The sequence below is a fragment of the Tarenaya hassleriana genome, unplaced genomic scaffold, assembly GCF_000463585.1.
Source record: "Tarenaya hassleriana unplaced genomic scaffold, ASM46358v1 Cleome2, whole genome shotgun sequence".
NCBI classification, from domain to species: domain Eukaryota; kingdom Viridiplantae; phylum Streptophyta; class Magnoliopsida; order Brassicales; family Cleomaceae; genus Tarenaya; species Tarenaya hassleriana.
This window is the reverse complement of record NW_010965372.1, coordinates 6171146-6184862: the sequence shown is the minus strand read 5'-3', so window position 1 is coordinate 6184862 and position 13717 is coordinate 6171146. Positions and strand designations below refer to the sequence as shown.

Here is a 13717-nt window from a genome sequence, read left to right as displayed (position 1 = left end):
GCTGAACCACTACGGATAGTAGAAATGATGTCTTCACAAGCTTTAACCTGTGGTCAATCAAACCAAAAGGAAAGCACATCAATTTCATTTTTTGGTTCTTATACACAAAATAGGCTATGGATGTAACAGACAGCTCCTTCAAGCAATAATTCGTCACAAAAAAAAAACAATAGGAGTATGTTTATCCATCACCATTACCAGACAGACTAGGGAGAAAACATGAAAAGCCAAAATCTCAATCAAATACAGCATGAAAAGGTCAATGCCGGCGCATAATTTGCTATATCTCAACATTTTCCAGGAACTTCATCCACGGAAACAATTTTTTAAACCCCTCAATACACACAGTTTAATTACTTCAGGATCAGAATCTTGGAATTACCAGTAGACTAGACAGTTATCACACAATAACTATACTCATCTGTTTCTTCTCAGTGTTTTCAGAAGAAAGTCACTCAGGATCAAACTCATAATGATGAGCAGACCAGAAACAATCCTCGAAAGCTAAATTGAGGGGGTCACACATCATTACCACATGAGCTGGGTTCGTTTCTTCTCAAGTATATTGAGTACTGTTGGATACTATAAGCTTATATTGTTTCCCAGCATAGCAGTAAATAGATATTCTCAACCAAGGTTCATTTGGATTTGATGGCCAAAAAGCATGTATAAGTACCTCATCCTTGTCTCCTGTGTAGATCAATCTTGAACCTTTTTTCTTCAGCCTAGGCCCAAATCCAGCAGAGAGTGCCAATTGCCGCAATATTTCAGGCCATGTTAATGGATTTAAATGCTTTTGCCAACTACGAATATCAAAGCCCCATGCATACGCCTGAAGCAGAGAGAAAAGAAGAGAATAGAGAAAACTAAAGACCCATGGAAGCAACCCAGGAAGAGAAGAGGATCTACCATAAAGAGAGAGTGAAATTTACCCCTTCAACAAGCTGGGGGTGTCCACCTTCAGGATTGGCTACAGTATATTGGTTAACTCCTGACCCAGCAAAAGGTGTTCTAGCAACACCTTCAATATCCCGTATTATTGATCTCAGTAGAGCAACATGTATCTCCCCCAACAACCTTGAATCCTAATATAGGATCTATATCACATACACAGGATAAAACAGAAAGAGATAACAGGGAACCCCAAACAGAAGAAACAATCAAAGACTTACATAGTCATGAAAAGCTCGAACAAACTCATCCAGGGTAAAAGGCCATAGTCCAAGAACATCAGTGAAAGATATTAGGAATCTCCAAACCTGAAAAGTAAACATGATATTAGAATCTGAAACAAGAAATTCTTGATACGAGATATGAAATAGTTACAACAAAAAATGGCAGGAGACCCAGAAAACATAAGCTAAACTAGCGACAGCATTTTTAAATTCTACCATATCGAGCGTCTCAGCTATACAAAAAGATGCATATTAAAAAAACTGAAATCCATATGATCCTCATTTTGGCTAAAAGATCTTTTCCTGAGATTTAGCGAAGACATCGACTCCAGACGAGAAGTGACATGAAGATATAGTAATAGTCATTGACGCATACCATGAGAAGGTTCCCAACATTTTCTTCAGAATCCTTCCATGGTGAAATGGCAGACGGCCTTTTCAGTTGCACAGATGTCGCAGGAAATGTGCTCAGAGAATCTGTAAAAATAAAACAGAATTATTTACCTCAGATCTGGTAAGAGAATAGTACACAAATTGCCGAAGGTAATAGGTAATGCAATTTATGAGCAAATGACTGAAAATTTTGGTTTTGATAAACAATAAAGGAATATTAGTATCTTTCAAGAGAGAACTAGACCAATCAACCACAAATGTTGTTAGGACTGAATGAGAATTATAGAAATTTTCTACCGAAATTTTATTCCTAGAGTTCTACAAGCTACATTTTCTTCAGAAGATAGCAGACTAGGCCAGACAGAATGATCAGTCTCTACCAAATATCAAACACAGCATAGCAAGACCCAAAAAAAATAAAGCTGCGCCAAAAACTCAGAAAAGGATTAGGAATGACTAACTCAAATTACCAAATCGATCCACGAAGTACGAATTGTTCTATTGTAATTATTTGCTAGCTTAAATCGACCGTAGAACTCTTGACTACAAAACCCATTATTAGCTGAAGTAGTTCAATGCTTTATAAAGAGACCATTACCTCTAAACAGTTCAAGGTTTTCCAGTGTCTCATGATTAAGCTGTAATATTGAGGGCACTCCTTTGCTGGCAGCAGCCAGTTCCATCAGTTCTAGCTGCTCATCCTCAATTAGATCCATTGATTCTTTAGCAATTCTGCGTGCAGTTGCCTTTTCAATGGCAATCTTGCGTCTCATTGCTTCTTTCTCTAGTCGAAGCTCTTCTTTTTGCCTCTTTTTCTCCGCCTTTAAACAACACAACAGAAAGACACATTTTCGTTTTCCATACAAGATGTCAAAAAACATGCTCAATATTGTAGAACTTCCTAAATATGCGGTAGAGTAACTGATACAGTCCTCAAAAACTTACCCTTTCAGATTCTTTCTGTAAGAACTTCTCTCTTCTTTCCATTTCACGTCTCTGTTCACGCTGTGACCTCTCCTCTTCTCTTAGTCTTTCACGTATTAGCCTCCCTTCTTCTTTACGCCTCTCGCGCTCATGTCTTTCCATTTCTTTTCTCATGCGTTCTTCATTCTGAGGATACAAGCTTTAGATTATCAATGAATATCACAGGGAGATTATAAGGCATAAGAACAAGATCCCATTTAATAAATTGTTAGCAGACTGACAAGTGGGGGGGAAAGTACCCTTCTTCTCTGAATTTCCAGTCTCTCAAGCTCTTTTTGTGCACAACTATCTCGGGTTTCACTTTCCCTTGGAAATCTAACTTCATCAATCTGCATGAGCAGACAGGATAACATTCAAAGAAAAGTACAAAATGAAAAGGAAAAGGAAGAAATAGACATCGGCACCAAAAGCTACCTTTCCCTTCCTACGTACATCACTATAAGGATCTTCTGTCCCCAGGTCAAATGTCCCTTTCTCTAGCAGGTCATTATCATCATCAATAGATGTTGGAGTAAACGGGCTTGGCATGGCTTGCCGAGATGCAGAGTGTTTACGAGATGCATTTCCATGGATACCATGAGACATGGGTAAAGGTCCATTCCCATGCAGAAATGATGAACTTCTAGTAGGTGTGATGTCGTAATCCATACCATGAGTACGGATGTCAGAATATCGTCCACACACCTCTGGTCTAAAGGGCGACGGATCATCCAGAGATTGCTGCTCATGCACGGAACGGATAACGGACAAAATAATTTCAGCCACACAACAACTAGCAAATCATATGAAAATGTCTACACATGAACCACAGCTAACAAGGAATAAAATAACCATGCAATTCTGTCACTGACAAAAGAAAACAGACTAAACAGATCAGGCTGAATCATCAAACCCATAAGCAGAGAAAACTGAAAAGTTTAACGAATTTCCTACCTAAACTAAACGTGATAGAGCAATTTATAGAATCTCTTGTAACTGATGTTAGCTAATAAAAAAGGGAGCAAGATCCCAGCTAAACAATTTGTAGAAATTCTCAATGTAGCATGACACAGTAACCGAACACAGAATTCATCAAGATTCAAGAATAAAGGACCTATACCTAAAATATAAAGTGAATATCTGATTTAGGTTTGGCTATCAACATGGACAAAGACAAATACCTAGAAACAGAAATAAAACAGACGAGCAATTTGCTTTAGTCAGAAAACTAACTCGGGAAGATCTGGCATCGTGAGGCTCATATATTTTGCTTTCGTATGGATGAACCGAGCGCTTCTGCATCTCTGGAAGAGTTGGTACATATCAGAGAAGATCAGTTCAGAGGGACCGAAAATTCAATTCAGGACAATTCGAACACGGGATATCTAAATTATCTCATAAAGTAAACACAGAACTGCACGATTGGATGTCTCAGAAAACTAGAACCATCACATTAGGACATTAATTACCTTCTGGTTGACATCTAAAACAGTCTCATAAATAGTTAATGACCTGAATGCAATAACAATCTACCGAAAGCAAAAAAATGCAATATACCTATAGGTGTTCCGAATGCATCGGGGGGTAGTGGATCAAACTCCATCCCGAGAACCGGCCCATCTTCCCTCAAGGGCTCCCCTAACTGTGCCTCAACACAGGCAATAGCTCTACGCTCCACCATAGACATCCTCGGCTCATAGGTTCTTCTTCCCATTGGCTTATTATAGTCTTCCAAACTACTACTAACGCTGGCAAAATTCTTCCGGGACTCGGAATAAGGGCTGTAACCCGGCCCAGAACCCGAACCGGATCCCGAGTCCATCTCAGGAACCGGTTCAATCGGCAGTTCATTAACTGGCGGTCGAACCTCAGCGGGTTTCCTCTGCTTCTTGGACGGGACATCCTTCTTGTCCTTCAACCTTCTATGGCAGAACCACATCTGCAGCTGCCGATCCGACAAACCTAATTTCTCAGACAGCTCTGCTCTCGTAGCCTCAGACGGATACGTTTCCACTGATCAAACCGACGAAAAATGATAGAAAAATCACAACAGAGCACCAGAATTCATACCAAATTCCAATTACTCGAAAAACGCACACCAATCAGATTATCAGAACAAGGAACTGATGAACAAACCTGCATAAACTTTCTCCAGGGTTTCCAGCTGAAACGGAGTCTTCATCTGCCGCTTGGGCTTGGCCAGACCGTCGTTCGCATTCTCGATCTTCCTTTTGCCGTTACCACCGCTCGTGATCTGATTCTCTCCATCAGAACCAATACCCATTGAAAACCCAGTAAGAATTTCAGAGCTTGAACAGAGAAGACAGAAACCCAGAAGCCGCCACGACCCAGAACAATCGAATACGAGAGCAAAATCTAGGGTTTCTTTATCCCAGAGAAAAGAACCAATGAACGAACAAACAAACAAACCCAATGATCCCTTTTCCTTTGCCCTCTATAACAAAATTATCGCGAAAAAACGTAAAAAATAAAAACCAAAAAGGAAAAACAACAGGACTTGTACCACTCATCTCAATTTCATCTTCCATATTACCCCTAATTTAAAGTCGGTTCCTTTACGAAAATAATTAAATTAAATGTCGTTTTTTCATAAAGAGAAGTAGAAAAGTTTGGAACTTGTTCTACAGCGGATCGCGTGCCTATGTGTGTTTATGCCGTTTATGTGTATACGAAGCTTTCTGATCCAAACGCCCCTCGAGTTTTCGACTTCTCCTTGTTTTTTTCATTTTTATTTGCTTCTCTCTCCTTTAAAAAACTTTTATTACAGGAATATTTTGCCACGTGTCGCAATAACAGATAACAATCTCTAAAGCGCTCTGTATGAGCGCCCGTATGCTACAACTCCCTCCACGAGCTCCAAAACCCTAAACCCCAAAATCTCCGGAAAATAAAATCCATTTTTCCTCTCTAGAAATCCAAAGGGAAATCACCAAATCAGAAGCTTCGATGTCCGCCGCCAGATCCGTTCTCCGCTCCGCCGCAGGCCGAGCATCTGCCGCTGCTTCCAGATTCTCCGCCGCTGCGAAGCATTCGCCGGCGTCGGCGCAGTCCCCGTTCCGTGTACCCAAACGGAGCCCTCTCTCTCACCGCATTTTCAGGTGAAAATCTTCAGATGCCGAGAGCCATCTCTGTGAGGATCTGAGAGTGTAGTCATGCCGTAGCTAATTGGATTTTGGATTCTGACTTTTTTTTTTGTTTGGTAAAATGAAGATCTCCAGTGGAGATGAGCTGCTGCGTGGAGACGATGATGCCGTACCACACGGCCACTGCGTCAGCGTTGCTCAATTCGATGCTTTCGGTTTCTCGCCGTTCCTGTTGGACCCCCGAAGGTACTTCCCCCGCTTGGTTCTTCTCGTTGTTCTCTGCTCTTACTTTGGTCTTAGTGGCAATCACGTTAGAATTGAACGGTGCGAATAGTTGTGTAAAAAGAGTGTGTTTCCTCATCTATGTGTTTTGCAAGTCTTGCAATCCTTGATGAAACTTAATGAATTTTCTTTTACAATTGGGTTTTCGGTTAAACCCTTGATTCATGGATTGGCGGAGACAGACCAGTAACTATGATGTGATGATTTAGATTCTGTAGAGACCTTTTTTTTGTTTGTTGCACTTGCATATAATATAGCCATCATCTTCTTCTGTGGTATGTTATTCTTGTCTATTACTTGGTCTGACTTCTCACTATTTGCCTGTAGATTCTGCAATCTGCATATAGGTTTAGCAATAATTCTTTTATTTTGCATACCATATAGGCTTACAGTTGCTGTGTGATGCTTATGTTGTTGGTTTCATGGTCACATTCGTGTTAATTCTACCCTTGTTGGGCACCTTTTGATGGAAAAGTTTGCACTAGGAGCAAATTAAAGTTTTCTATGGTTGGGCATTGTTGATGAATAACCTGTTTCGTATTTATCAAGGATTTCCTGTAAAATCAATATTCGTTTTGTTTTCCTGCGTGATTTTTTCGAGGAAAATTGTTGACACTATACTAGGATGTGTATTGTGATCCTCATGGGCTAAAAAAATGCTCGATGCTCTAGTGATCTGAAGTCTAAATCCCTTAAAATTGTGCTTCCATCTGCAATTCTCTACTTTTCCTACTATTACCCTAAAAGTTGGATTGACTTGGAGTTGGAGAATTTACTGCTTCAGTATAAAAGCCTAAAGCATAGCTTTCCCTGTGTCTTGCAATTGCATACAATGAGAAGAATCAACTTTTTCCTTTGTAGGGCAAGACGAGACTAGATGAAGATCCATCAACAAGAATGATGTGAGTCAATTTAAACTTCTCTGGAGATAGGTCTTTAAATCAAACAAGAAACTTGATGGGCCAATAGGTTTTTGAACTAGAACAGTCCTTAGGCACTCTTCTAAAGATCTGCTGTTGTCACACCAGAAAAACTTGAGATGATATTTGCTTGTCTTGCTTGTGGTAGGATCTGTCATGCACGAGTAGCCAAATGCATTTCAGCAGCTACATATATGATTGAATACGCATGAGTCCTGCTATATTCCTTTTTCTGTGGTGGAATTCGATGTTTTTCTTTCTCTGAACGCCTGAGATTCAAGTCCAAAGCAAAAACCTCCATTTTGTCTCTGCATAAGATTCATACTGATAATGGTGTATTCGCTCAGATTGCAATGACGATGTATGATGAATTTCGGGGAGTTCAGAAATGCAGTCTAAGACAAGGTGGTCAAATGAAGCTTCCTTCTTTGAACTGATCTTGAGATGCCTTTACTACTTATCTCCATGTCTGTGTAGACCCTAGCTTCTTTCTTTGAAACTGATCATGTTTTTCTTAGGTCACGCCATTTCAAGATCATCAATCTCTCCTTCTAGATTGCTGTGAACATTTCAAGATCTAATGCAGTGTTGGCATATCTTCTTCTTTTTTTTCGTTTTTGTAGATGGATGAATTTCAGGGTGGGTTGGAGCATTCCATGCAATCTTTTGATGAGGCCGTCATTTCTGTTATGTCTGAAAGAAAAAACAAAGAGGTGTGTGTATCTACTATCTGCAACCTGCAAAACTCCAAGTGAACGTTTTCATGGTCGGGCCACATAACCTTATATATACATTTGCTCTTTGTGCTCGTTGATTTTACGCCTTACAATTTCTCCCCAACAGCAATATGTGTTGGAGTCATCATCTCTTTGATTTCACTATTCGGTTTTCTGCTAATCGAAATCATGGTTGGATAATTACGGGGTTATCCGTCCGAATTTAAAAAGTCAGATGTTCCATATCGTTCCAACAGCATCTATTTTCAATAATAACAAGGAATTCAATTATTTTTTTAAAAAAAAAAGTTAAACGTTATTACGAGTGTGATGAAGGGATTACAATACATAAAGTTAAACACTGGTTAAGTTAAACACAAATCATGATATGAAAATACCGGATTTTGCAATACAACATATTTCCGTACGTAATAGAAGGGAAATATCTCATGGCAGGATGTCGATGTGCCCCTCTCTTACACACACACAGACAGACAGACATGTTTTTGTTCTTTCTTGTACGGCCACGCTGAACAATGCTTCGGTTTTAAACTAGAATCTGTGTTTTCCATCACCGGTAAAAAAAGGGCAGACACCGCAATGGCAAAAAAGAGTAAATTACAGTGTGCGTCCAAAATAACATCACCGACATTGAAATTTTACCAGTGACCCAAATGATCAAACCACCCATCACCATGCAAATAACTTGGAATTGAACCTTGCAGTTGCAGTACATAAAATACCTTCTGGGCCACACCGTGGCAGACCGGAAAAATCGTCGGCGGCGTCCACAAAATCACCCTACCGAATAAGAACATGGACGATCTGATTCACTCCTCGACCACATTGACGAGCTCGTACTCCACAAGGGACAGGTTGTTGTCCTCCTTCACCGTGAATTCTGCTGGTTCAGTCACCTCGATCCGCCCCCATTTGTCCACCGCTAACCTCATCGATCCCTTGAACATGTCTATCTTTGCGTTCCTGAGGTTTACAGTCGTTCCTGGCTTCATCACATCCACTGTCCACACACAGATTTATCCATAAAAAACGAGTATCATCTGGTAATACACCTTTTACAATTGACTCATGTAGCAAATTGATTCATGTTTAGCATCAAAACTCAAAACTTTATGATACATGAGTGGAGTTTTCCATCAAAATCACCATTGATAATCAAACCCCAGAAATATGAACGCTGCTAGAAGAAAGTAGGGATCAAGCAAGAACAAAAACAAGAGCTCCATTCAAATGTAGAGGACTATTTCCAGTCCTCTCATCAGTTTGAGAAGAATTCTAACCATGTATCAAGCTACCAACAGATAAATTCGCAATCTTGTTGTGTTCTATCATCAAAGGATAACTTGACAGAGACCATGAATGAGGAAGATCAACTAAACTAACAAGAAAAGGATATATATAGTAAGCAACTAAAAACCCCCATCAAGGACAAGATGAAAATTCGCACCAACTGAAGACCCAGACGTCGGAAACTTTTTTTAGAAATCATCAATTCAGGCCGAAAAATAAGGTCTTTTGCTCAGCGAGACCGATGAACGGGGCATCAATCCGGTAAGAACAAAAATGGGAACAAATGTATCACCTTGATCGTTGCGAGCGGTGAAGAGGATAGTACCAGTCTCGTCTCCGACAAGACACTCGGAGATTCGCCCCTGTCGGAGCTGAGGAGCGGCGGAGGATCCGCCCTTATGAAGGACGGTCTTCTGATCCACCACCTTAACGGCCAAGGTGTGACCGGTCGTGCCCGGTTTCAGCTGATCCACCTTGACGAACACCGGCTTCCTCTTCTCCGGCAAGTTCTGCGGATGCGTATGCGGCTGAGGCTGCTGCTCCCGCGGTTGATACTGGCGCTCCGCCGCAGGAGCATAGTTTCTCCCTCCTCGCCGCGGCGGAGGAGGCCCATTTCTCGGACGGGGTCTTTGCTGCTGATAATTGATGCCGGTGTTCTTCGACGCCATTGATGTCGGAGACGGAAACGGAGGAGAGATTGTGGAGTTTGCGAATGACGCCTTCGATTCGTCGAAGAAAACCCTAGGAGAGAAGACGATGAGATTTATGATTCTAATTGGAAACTATTGCTATTATTTCGCTTTTAAATAAAGAGAAAAACGCAGCTGTTCGTTCGTCGTGGGTTTGAGGTCGCCACGTCATGGGGTAGATCAAATGGGCCGACAGTATTGGGCCCCTCAGATGATGATGGGCCTTTTCGTATCTTCTCTTCAAATATAAAACTCAAAATGGATATAAACCGAATCCGCATAAAATCGAACCGAACCCCATTATGTTTTACATAAAATCGTACCACTCTACGCTTTTAAATATTCGTATTGATTTTCCAAAAATTCAATAAAATTTTATATTTATCATTTTACTATTTTTAAATCATGTTACTTTCACCATAAAAAAGGAAATAAGAGAAATTGGATTAAATGATCATAAATAGTAAAATCCATTTCAATATAACAAAAGTAAAGTAATCCAAAATTCAGATATTAGAAGCTATATATATGTTACCATATTGGCTTTTACAGATTTAATGATAATTTAAGAGATAAATAATTATATTTTAAAATTATTAAGTAAGAAAATCCCAACTTTAATAAATATATATATATATATATGACGATATATATTTGCATTGTATTTTTTTTTTTTAAATTAGAATGCCTTTCTGTGGCCTCAGCAACTAACACATGTTTTCTATTATTTTTCATTAATTTCATATCCTAAATCACCCATGACAACTAATTTTTTTTTTTTGGATAATCCGGATGTTCACCGGATCTTTGACCCGACTACATCTTCCAGAGGAACGGGAAAATCCAGTTGAATATTCCTCCCCACGCTTGGATTTAAACACAGGGTGAGAGCATGCTTTGCATGTTCTCTCACCATTAGGCATCCAAGCTTGGGTCATGAGAACTAATATTTCATTAATTCTATATCATAAATCTCTAGTTATTTTTTTATAAATCCGATTACTTGGCACATGGTTTATTTTGCTTGATGGCTTCTTTGGGGGTTTCTTTAATTATCGAATTGTGTATAGAAGCTTAGGGTTTTGTTGGCGAAGGAGTTGAAGAACAGTGATGTTGGGTCCCTTGGAAGGATTGTTCTCCCAAAGGTGGGTTTCCATTTGATTTTTTTTTTTTTTTTTTGGATGTTCACTATCATGAAAAAAAACAAAAATTATCGAATTCACCCACCCAAGAAATCAAGTAACGGTTGCACATTCATGAGTTATATAAAACATAAACGAACAAACATGTCTTGCTCATTATTTATCCATTCCACTCTCTCTCTCTCTCCATGCGCCTTGTTATATTGTGAACCATGCATGCAGGTTCTGGTCCAATAACAAGAGCAGAATGTATAAGAGGCACATAAAAATTTAATCGGAAATAAATGTAATAACTATTTATCTGTACATGGTAAATGTGTAAGTATACGTATTTGTGAATTTAATATATATATATATATATATATATAATTATTTTTCATTTTCATTTTCTGGTTGGTAAAAAATAAACAAAAGGGGAGTTTGTGAAGCAGAATGGGATAGGGAAGGGAGATTCGTTTACAACAAGAACCTCGTGAGTTGGCTCATATTACCTCTTCTTAAACCTATTTCCTAATTACTCGTTAAGATGTTTCGAATCTGGAATTTTTTGGCAAGTGTTTTAATTAGCGTATGATTATTATTTATTACACAGAAAGAGCCGAAGACGAAGCTTCTTTGGCATTGCTCGTAGAGCAGCTCAAGCACAAGGAGCAACAACTCGACATGAGCTTGGTGACGATGATGTCCACCTCCGTACCCCGCACGTGCCAGCCACGTGACTGATTTGTCCCTCCTACAAGGTCATTCCATTCGAGATATAGAAGAAAATTTCAGAGAATGAGAGTTTTTTTTTCCCATCCTTTCTTTTTTGTGTTTGAGAGTTTTTTTTTTTATAAAAAAAAAGTGAGATTAGAGAGTTGGATACTTAGAATATAGGGTTTCAAGTGTTTTATCAACGTTGATCGCAAAACACAAGCTTCCCGGCCTTATTACACAACCCTTGTTCCCCAACAGAGTTCACCACCTTACCATAACTATACCTCAATGGCATTCTCCCCATGACTCTATGAAACTCCCTTATGCATCTCCCTCTCCTCTTCCTGTGCTCCCTTCTTCTACTGCTCAGCCCGACTTCTCTCACCCTCTCCTCCTCCCCGTCCCGATATTCCCCTCCCTCGTTACGTGGATCTCCCCAATCCCTAACTCTCTCGGCTCCCACCATCACCGGCCCGGCTCTTGTCTCGTCAGCCGCTACGAAATTCATCAGTATATCCTCGCAGTTACCCATCTCGTCGACGATCTTCCTCATCTCCTCCATCTTCCTTCCTCCCCTGCAGCTGTACTCGAATAGGTAATCTTGCTTCATCATCATAAACTTTGTCAACACGATCGAGTACTTATCCGGGTGAACAGTGTACATCCACCCTTTACTCGTCAGGTCGAAATCGTGCGACCTCGGAAACACCCCGACTAGACTGTCTGCATTGGATTTCCACACCTTGAACGCGAATTCCAGCGACCTACGGTCTATCTCGACATCATCGTCACAGATCAATACAGCACGCGTATCTATAGACGGCCGAGGGATGAACCTAGCATTGAGGCTGCTCGAAGGCTGCTGAATAAGAGAGATCGAAGCCGTACCAAGCGAATGCTGAGTGAGATTGTGGAATAGTTGGTCAAGTACTTGAGCTTGTGTGCTAGGGTTACCCCAAAGGACTAAGATGGATGACACGATTGGTGAGGCAGAATACGAAGCTACAATGGATTGCAGAAGAGGAATGCGTGATTCAGAGTAACCATTGATGAGCACTGTGATCTGATCCTGCTTCAGTTTGTAAAACTCCATCTCGGTGTTGGAATCACATGGATCCGGATCCATTGAAATCGTACGGGAAAACACGGAACCGATGACGGAGATCCAAATGAACAAAACCCAGATTCCGAAACCATTCCTAGTAAATCTCAATACATCCACTTCCATAGCCACGAAACTTTCACCTCGTCCAAATCGGAGTAAACTTATGATCGAATCATATTCCTGAATATGGATGAATCAATGCCTTCAAAGGAATCGAACATCGTCCTAACAGAAACTTTTAGGATCCTAGGAAATTTTTCGAAATTTGCAAGTAATTCTCATCGTTTCTAACGAAAACTTACAGAATACTGAGCTCAATCGATTCCTTTTCTTCGGCTAAAATCCGGCGGAAGAACCGGCGGAGGGTGGAGCGATTTCTAATTTTCTATGATCCCTCGATGGCGGTCTTCGAGAAGTTCGGAATGGCTCTGAGCGAAGGAAGAAGAGCATGTGATACTCACGTGCCGTCAAAAAAGTTTCTCTTATTGTGATTAAAGCCTCTTTTTTACGGATAAATTCCTTTCTCACCCCAAACGTTCATCTGGAACCAAATAAACCCCGAACATTTAAATTAGAAAATAAAATCTACGATTTTTCTAAATCCCAGAATCCCGAAAGCATGTGGATATATATTGTATTTTTATTTTTTAACTTAAAATATTTTTTTTTTTAAAGAGTGAAGATGAGAAGTCTGAATATGAATATGATAATAATAAAAAATCTATTAAAAAGAAATTACGGGTATAAAAAACATTATAACCCTTTAAAATTTTATTTCGACGACTAAAATAATAATCGATATAAAGAGTTTGTAATTGAGCTGACCATAATATTATTCGGGTATGACTTATATAATCATTTGGCATCTTGACCGGCAACACATGGCATTACAATAATTCTATATTTTTAGTAATCTCGAATAAGATTTTGTTTGGATCGACCCTTCAAAAATTAAATGACGTATAAATGAAACCATTAATTATAATCTAATTTAATTGTAATTGATTCCAAATAATATAATTTTTTTGAAAAACAAAAATAGACGTTTTGGATATTAATTGAACCATAAATGTATAACGTGATGAAGCCCCTACATGCGCGCATGTGTTGACCATAAAAAATAACTTATGTTTGAAAGCGAGATTGTGCAATGCAATTAATCCATCCAATATATATTTAAATTTCTTCCAAAGATGATGTGAAATAATTATGGAGCGGTTC

General features: G+C 39.6%; 4 protein-coding genes across 12 annotated transcripts in view; 1 reads left to right on the top strand and 3 right to left on the bottom strand.

Annotated features, from left to right (window-relative positions):
- LOC104812616 (homeobox-DDT domain protein RLT1-like) overlaps positions 1-5254 on the bottom strand; it is a 9376-nt gene extending 4122 nt beyond the window's left edge. The window contains exons 1-12 of one of the 4 annotated variants that reach the window (XM_010539880.1): positions 4668-5254; positions 4089-4544; positions 3765-3835; positions 2967-3272; positions 2774-2881; positions 2514-2678; positions 2167-2389; positions 1552-1652; positions 1173-1259; positions 933-1085; positions 677-832; positions 6-47 (exon numbers count right to left, since the gene is read on the bottom strand). In XM_010539880.1, coding sequence (XP_010538182.1) covers positions 6-47; positions 677-832; positions 933-1085; positions 1173-1259; positions 1552-1652; positions 2167-2389; positions 2514-2678; positions 2774-2881; positions 2967-3272; positions 3765-3835; positions 4089-4544; positions 4668-4815 — 2016 coding nt within the window. In that variant the 5' untranslated portion in view covers positions 4816-5254. The remainder of the gene's footprint in view (positions 1-5; positions 48-676; positions 833-932; positions 1086-1172; positions 1260-1551; positions 1653-2166; positions 2390-2513; positions 2679-2773; positions 2882-2966; positions 3273-3764; positions 3836-4088; positions 4545-4667) is intronic. The other 3 variants (XM_010539879.1, XM_010539877.1, XM_010539878.1) reach the window with 3 other exon arrangements.
- A 134-nt stretch (positions 5255-5388) lies between these two features.
- Positions 5389-7807, top strand: LOC104812615 (protein NUCLEAR FUSION DEFECTIVE 6, chloroplastic/mitochondrial-like). 6 transcript variants are annotated; one of them, XR_771614.2, is made up of 5 exons: positions 5390-5650; positions 5763-5881; positions 6779-6819; positions 7185-7242; positions 7461-7807. XR_771614.2 is itself a non-coding variant. In XM_010539874.2 (4 exons), exons 1-3 carry the CDS (start codon positions 5499-5501, stop codon positions 6796-6798), a joined length of 291 nt encoding a protein of 96 aa, XP_010538176.1. In that variant the 5' UTR covers positions 5389-5498; the 3' UTR covers positions 6799-6819; positions 7461-7807. The 6 variants fall into 6 exon arrangements, 4 of the variants coding, with proteins under 4 accessions (XP_010538176.1, XP_010538177.1, XP_010538178.1 ...); XR_771615.2 differs by having other exon boundaries at positions 7185-7245; XM_010539874.2 differs by lacking the exon at positions 7185-7242 and having other exon boundaries at positions 5389-5650.
- Positions 7808-7918: 111 nt separating this feature from the next.
- On the bottom strand, positions 7919-9644 carry LOC104812614 (uncharacterized protein At4g28440-like). Its single transcript, XM_010539871.2, has 2 exons — positions 9157-9644; positions 7919-8574 (listed from the first exon to the last, which is right to left on the bottom strand). The coding sequence occupies exons 1-2, from the start codon at positions 9530-9532 to the stop codon at positions 8384-8386; spliced, it is 567 nt and encodes a 188-aa protein (XP_010538173.1). The 5' UTR covers positions 9533-9644; the 3' UTR covers positions 7919-8383.
- Positions 9645-11544: 1900 nt separating this feature from the next.
- On the bottom strand, positions 11545-12918 carry LOC104812613 (glycosyltransferase family protein 64 C3). Its single transcript, XM_010539870.2, has 2 exons — positions 12799-12918; positions 11545-12676 (listed from the first exon to the last, which is right to left on the bottom strand). Exon 2 carries the CDS (start codon positions 12617-12619, stop codon positions 11588-11590), a length of 1032 nt encoding a protein of 343 aa, XP_010538172.1. The 5' UTR covers positions 12620-12676; positions 12799-12918; the 3' UTR covers positions 11545-11587.
- Positions 12919-13717: the final 799 nt, after the last annotated feature.